The 6,078-nt window shown below is 50.3% G+C and overlaps 1 protein-coding gene across 1 annotated transcript; it reads left to right on the top strand.

Annotated features, from left to right (window-relative positions):
- FNDC8 (fibronectin type III domain containing 8) lies at window positions 1-5,750 on the top strand. Its single transcript, XM_045984266.1, has 4 exons — window positions 1-209; window positions 2,551-2,920; window positions 4,591-4,827; window positions 5,397-5,750. Exons 1-4 carry the CDS (start codon window positions 1-3, stop codon window positions 5,547-5,549), a joined length of 969 nt encoding a protein of 322 aa, XP_045840222.1. The 3' UTR covers window positions 5,550-5,750.
- The last annotated feature ends 328 nt before the right edge of the window (window positions 5,751-6,078 follow it).

The following is a 6,078-nucleotide window of genomic DNA, read 5'->3' as shown; positions in this document are numbered from 1 at the left end:
ATGGCATCAGGGACGCTATGTAAAGTGGGAGATGGGGAAGAAGCCATGCTGAAGAAGGAAACCCTCAATGTTCTGAACGCACTCAATCAACTGTCGAAGCCCTTTCCAAACCCCAAGTCTATGAACAGGACCGTCACTACCAAAGGCCTCCCACTTTCTGCAAGGGGCAGTTTCGTTAACTTCTTGCAGGAAGATACCATCAGTCTATCGTAAGACAAAAGTCTGGCCCTTTCCTCCTTTCTAAGGCCAGAGAGCAGGGGTGGAAAGAGGGGCTTGAGTTGGCCGCTTAACTGACTGAGCCACCCATGTGCCGCATGGTTTAGTTTTATGTGCATGTTCAGTATAGTAGGTAATATGTATTTACTTTGGATCAAGGTAAAAAAAAGATTTGAAAGCCAAACTTTCTGGATTCTGTACTTTATCAGTAAAGAAAGAAAGAAAGAAAGAAAGAAGAAAGAAAGAAAGAAAGAAATATACACATACAAGGTTTTTCATTGTAATAGCCAAGAACTGGTAAAAATACAAATATCCATGTAATGAAAAATGTACGGCAGTTACATTGACTGAACCAAAGCTACATGTGTCAGTACAAACAATGTTAGAGTGCCTGGCTGGTTCAGTCAGTGGAGTGTACGACTCTTGGTCTCAGGGTTGTGGGTTCGAGCCCCATGTTGGGTGCAGAGATTACTTAAAAATAAAATCTTTTTAAAAAATAAATAAAAATTTAAAAATCAATGGAGTTAAAAAAAAGCAAGTTCTGGTCAATGTGTGATACCATTTATATGAAGTATTAAAATGTGCAAAATAAGTCTATGTTGCTGAAGGATAGCAGATATCACTCACAAACATGTGGAGACACATATATAATAATAAACACAAAACCTGAAATGTGCTGTGGAGTGGGAGGGTATGGTCAGGTGGGACAGAAATGTCCAGCGGACTTTAGCTATGCGGTGAGGTGTACTTCTGAAATTGGATGGTTGCTAAGTGGAAGCTTAATATCTCATTCTTTATTTTCTCACTTTATCATATATTCATTTTTTCCAGTTTTACTGAGATGCAGTTGGCACATGACGTTGTATCCGTGGAAGGTGTATAACATGATTTGATGTGCGCGCGCGCGCGCGTGTGTGTGTGTGTGTGTGTGTGTGTGTGGCGAAGTGATTGCCCCAATAAGTTCCATTTCCATCTGTCACCTTGTGATAAGAACTTTTAAGATCCGCTCTTTTAGCAAGTTTCAAATACATAATAAAGTATTTTATTTTTTGAAGATTTTATTTATTTTTTTGACGAGAGAGAGCAAGCACAAGCAGGCGGAGTGGCAGGTAGAGGGAGAGGGAGAAGCAGGCTCCCCACTGAGCAGGGAGCCCAATGTGGGACTCCATCCCAGGACCCTGGGATCATGACCTGAGTCAAAGGCAACTGCTTAACCAACTGAGCCACCCAGGCACCCAACAATATAGTATTATTAATTATAGTTATCATACTGTATAGTGTGTCCCTGCTAATATATTATTCTTGATTATCTTGTATATGTGTAAAATATTTCATAATTTAACAAGATTTGGATGGAAGGAAAAGTTTTTGAGTGTTTACCCCAATATATGTAAATCTTACATGTACTATTATTAATTTTGCATGCTATATATTAATATTGTTAAATATTAGAAAACCTAAGTAGGGGCACCTGGGTGGCCCAGTGGGTTAAGCCTCTGCCTTGGGCTCAGGTCATGATCTCAGGTCCTGGGATTGAGCCCTGCATTGGGCTCTCTGCTCAGCAGCGAGCCTGCTTCTCTCCTTCTGCCTGCCTCTCTGCCTACTTGTGATCTCTGTCAAATAAATAAAATCTTAAAAAAAAATAAAATCTAAGTAAATAAATTAAAGATTTTATTTTTATTTATTTGTCAGAGAGAGAGCACACAGGCAGGCAGAATGGCAGCCTGAGAGGTAGAGGAATAAGCAGGCTCCCCACCATACAGGGAGCCCGATGTGGGACCCGATCCCAGCACACGGGGATCATGACCCCAGCCGAAGGCAGCCGCTCAACCCACTGAGCCACCCAGGTGTCCTCTAAGTAAATAAATTAGTAATTACTGTTAAATAGTAGAAGTAAATACAAGTAAAGGTTAATTATTTTTCTTTTAGATACTTTCAGATATTTTTCCATACTCCCCTTAGACTGGCTTGGGACTTTCCCAGGGGTATGTACACCCCACTTTGGAAGGAGGACTTAAGGGTTGAGCACCATTTCTCAAATTGTGGTTCTCTGAATACAGGGCTCAGAATTTGTCTGAAGACCTTATTAAAGATACTTCAGCAGCTTCCCTAGTCTCATCCCAAAGTGGGGCAGGGACCTGGAATCTGCATTTTTTCAGTAAGTTCCCTGGGGTGGTTGATGCCTTGCTACAGGGTGCTTAAGGAAGTTCTGAGCGATTCAGAAGCAGCTGGGGATTTTGGCTAGCGGGGCACAAGGCAGGCCCTCGGGGAGCCTCTTGACTGTGCGGGCTGGCGGCAGCCTCCTGCGAGCTCACATGTCTCCCTCCCACTCAGGAAGCCGATGCCAGGGGAGGACTCTGAATGCAGCTCCGACGACACCAGCATCTCCCCCATCTCATCCACCTTGCTGAATCCCATCAAACTGGCCGTGACGCAGCCCAACAGCAGCTTCTTCGCAGGGATGCTGGAGGGCGAGCTGAACAAACTCAGCTTCTCCTCGGTGGCCATGGAGTCAGAAAATAGGGACCTGGCCCTCTGCCCCCACCAGTCAAAGTCCCAAATCGCCCCTGGGGGCCTGCTGGACCTTGACAACCCTGAGCTGGACACGGACACCTCCTCGACCCCCTCAGAGTCCTCTATAGTCATGGACGTGCCGGAGGCCCCCTTCATCTGTGAACACACCGTCAACGATTCCACAGCCGTGGTATGTTTCCCTCTCGGTGCGTTCGGCACAGGCTCCCCAGCCGCCCCCATGTGCCAGGCGCTGAGCTGAGCTCCACAGGGTGTATGAAGACGCCCACTGCCTGCGGAGTGAGGCTGCGTCTTTAAGGACCTCCAGCTAGCCACAAATGGGCACAGTGCTGTAGGAAGAGCTCAGATCAAGTGTCACCAGGAATTCAGAGGGAAAGAAACACTATTTCCGGGTGCAGGAATGAGCTTGATGGCTTTGGTAACATTTGAGCTGGGACACAGAGGTAGGATGTAAACATCCAGGCTGGGAGACTGGTGTTCCATGGACGGGCTGACACGAGCAACGCCTCACAGGTGTGAAAATGTGGGAGCAAACATTCAGGTCCCAATCTGGGGCTTCTCACGCTATTCAGTACCTGCAGATCCAATCATCTTGTTAAAAATGAGGTTCCCGGGGCTCATCCCTGGATATTCTGACTCAGTAGGTCTGCCTGGGGCCTGCAAATCTACACCGTCAACAAACTCGCAGATGGTGCCGATGGCATGGCCCGTGGGCCCCAGGCTGAATAGCACTGTTCTAGAGGCCAGGACAGCGAACAGAGGGGAAAATTAGTACGGAGTCATTTCTTCAGAGGTTCTGCACTGTTAGGCTACTATAGACTTTTCTGTAAGTGGTAGAGAACAGCTTTTTGCAAAGCTTTATATCTGGCGGTGGATGGAATTTGAGCTGTATTTTATTTTTATGTTTTAAAGATTTTATTTATTCATTTGACGGACAGAGATCACAAGTAGGCAGAGAGGCAGGCAGAGAGAGAGGGGGAAGTAGGCTCCCTGCTGAGCAGAGAGCCTGATGCGGGGGCTCAATCCCAGGACCCTGGGATCATGACCTGAGTGGAAGGCAGGGGCTTTAACCCACTGACCCACCCAGGTGCCCCATTGACCTGTGTTTTAGGAAGATAGATCTGGAAGTCCCAGACAAGTGGTGTCTCTCAAAGTGTGGTTCTTAGGCCACCCACAGCATCAGCAGCACATGGCAACAAGTTAGCAATTTAAATTCTCTTCCCCTCCACCTCCCCCGTGGGCCTATTGAATCAGAAACTGTGGGGGCCTGCAATCTGTTTCACTGAGTCCTCTAGCATATCCTGATGCACACCCAAGTTTGAGACCCGCTGGCCTAGATGGAGGGGAAACTGGGAATGGGACACCAGACAAGAGGCAGCAGGGCCAGGAATCTGCAGTGTTACAGAAACTCCCTGAGCTCTTAGCCAGGCTCGGCAACCACCGTCATAGCCCGAAGTATGTGGCCTCTGGAGCTAGCCGTTTGAACTTTGGCTCTGGCATTCTGTGTGACCCCAGGCCAGCCACTCACCCTCTCTGAGCTTGTAACCTCATCTGCAATGAGCAAGGTAGACAAGACGAACTTTAAGGGTCCTCTCAACTAGTCTAGAAGAAATATGTGATGGGGATACACTCTGAGGTGGGTGGGGGTGCCCAGGGAGTCACCTATGCTGTGGGGCGATGGAGTCCCTTACACCTTCCATCGGCCCTGCATCAGCCCTGGGAGAGGCAGGGGATGGGAGTGGGGCACTCAACCCCATGGCTGGGGGGGTGGGAGGGAGGGGAGGACAGCCTGGAGCAGGTCTGATGAGAAGCCTGGCGTGGGGGGGGGCTCTCTTCCTCTAGATTTCCTGGACCTATGCCCTGGGCAAGCAGCAGGTCAGTTTCTACCAGATCCTGTTGCAGGAGGTGGCCAGGACACATGACAATGAGCCACCCAAGGCAAAGAATCGCCCGTGGATCTTCAACAAGATCTTGGGCACCACCGTCAAGCTGATGGAGCTGAAGCCTAACACGACTTACTGCCTCACCGTCCGCGCCGCCAATGCAGCCGGGGTGGGAAAGTGGTGCAAGCCCTACAAAGTGAGCCCTGGGAGAAGAGAGCCCAGGGCAGGTGGGGGAGGCAGGGGTAGAGGTCTGAGCCAGGGGTTTGGGAGGCTGGGGACGCCCTGATGACCCCACGGCTCATCTTCCTGCTGGCTGTCTTTCTGCCTGGAAGAATGAGCATGAATTCCAGGCTACTTTCTGCCAGGAGTGGAAGGACTAAGCCCCTCTGGGGCCCCCTGGGGAATGCAAACTAATCTATTCACCAGCTTCTCTCCAATGTTTAGCTTCCAACGCCCCTGCCCGTTAGCTTTGGGATTCTTCAACTCAGTACCAAGAATTGAGAGCAGGCAGGGGAGTGAAGGACATTGAGGGAAACATAGGGCAGAAGTGAAAGGGGGCAAAGAGAAGGGAGGTGGGCAGGGGTGTGGGGGTGGGCTTCCAGCCCTGGGGTTAGAAACCTCACACAATAGGGAAGGCACAGGTTCACACTGCTTCAGGGATCCATGAGCAGGTGGTAAGGCTCTCCAAGACCCCATTTGGCCAACAAAGAGCTGAGCCAGGTTCAGGTCTGGGAAGGAATCTTGAGGGGTTTTGTTTTATTCCAGTTTGCAACCGTGGCCACTGACTTGAACAGCTTCCCTGAGAACAACCCGATCCAGATCACTGTGCAGCGCAAGGAACCCCAGAGGAAAACCGTGTCCCTTGGGCTGGAGGACATGCGGAAGCTTGAAGATCTGGAGTACCTGTTTCCCTACTAAGGGGGCCCCAGGAAGCCCCTCGCCTACCTTCAGCTTCAGCCCAGGGCTCTCAGGAACCAGAATCGTGAAATGTGACCACCAGCACCATGCCAGAGAACTGCTGACCAGGCCACCCGGGGCTTGGTGGCGGTGGTCCCCAAACTCCACCCCTGGGTTGGGGCCAAGGCTAGACAGGAGCTCCACTCACCTGGAGATGCCAGAGGCCAGGTCAGGTCAGCCACTGCCCACAGCCACTAGGCATCCCCTCCCCAGATTTGGACTGGGTCCAGATCCCTCATTAAAGCACTGCAGGCCACCCAGCACCCCGAGTTTTGCTTCCTGCCGACAGTAGGGCTGGCTGCCATCCACCCTCCTGGCTTCTGCCGGGACCGGAAGTCCAGGTCGGGATTAGGGAACATGGAACACAAGGGTGGCCCAGCAGTGGGATCCCCACCTACTGTTTGGCTCTGCCAATACCATCCCTTGCCCTGTGCGAGAACAGATGTTACTCAAAGACCAGGACAAACGGCCATGCTGGACAGAGGTGGTG

This window comes from Meles meles, chromosome 18, assembly GCF_922984935.1.
Source record: "Meles meles chromosome 18, mMelMel3.1 paternal haplotype, whole genome shotgun sequence".
NCBI lineage: Eukaryota > Metazoa > Chordata > Mammalia > Carnivora > Mustelidae > Meles > Meles meles.
Note: the sequence above shows the minus strand (reverse complement) of the source record. Positions and strands in the feature narration are given on the sequence as shown.

Bases quoted from the DNA above. Each gene is read 5' to 3' on its own strand.
- FNDC8 (XM_045984266.1), top strand. From the start codon at position 1: ATGGCATCAGGGACGCTATGTAAAGTGGGAGATGGGGAAGAAGCCATG. The intron at 210-2,550 runs GTAAGACAAAAG...CCTCCCACTCAG, and splicing joins GAAGATACCATCAGTCTATC to GAAGCCGATGCCAGGGGAGG. The intron at 4,828-5,396 runs GTGAGCCCTGGG...GTTTTATTCCAG, and splicing joins AGTGGTGCAAGCCCTACAAA to TTTGCAACCGTGGCCACTGA.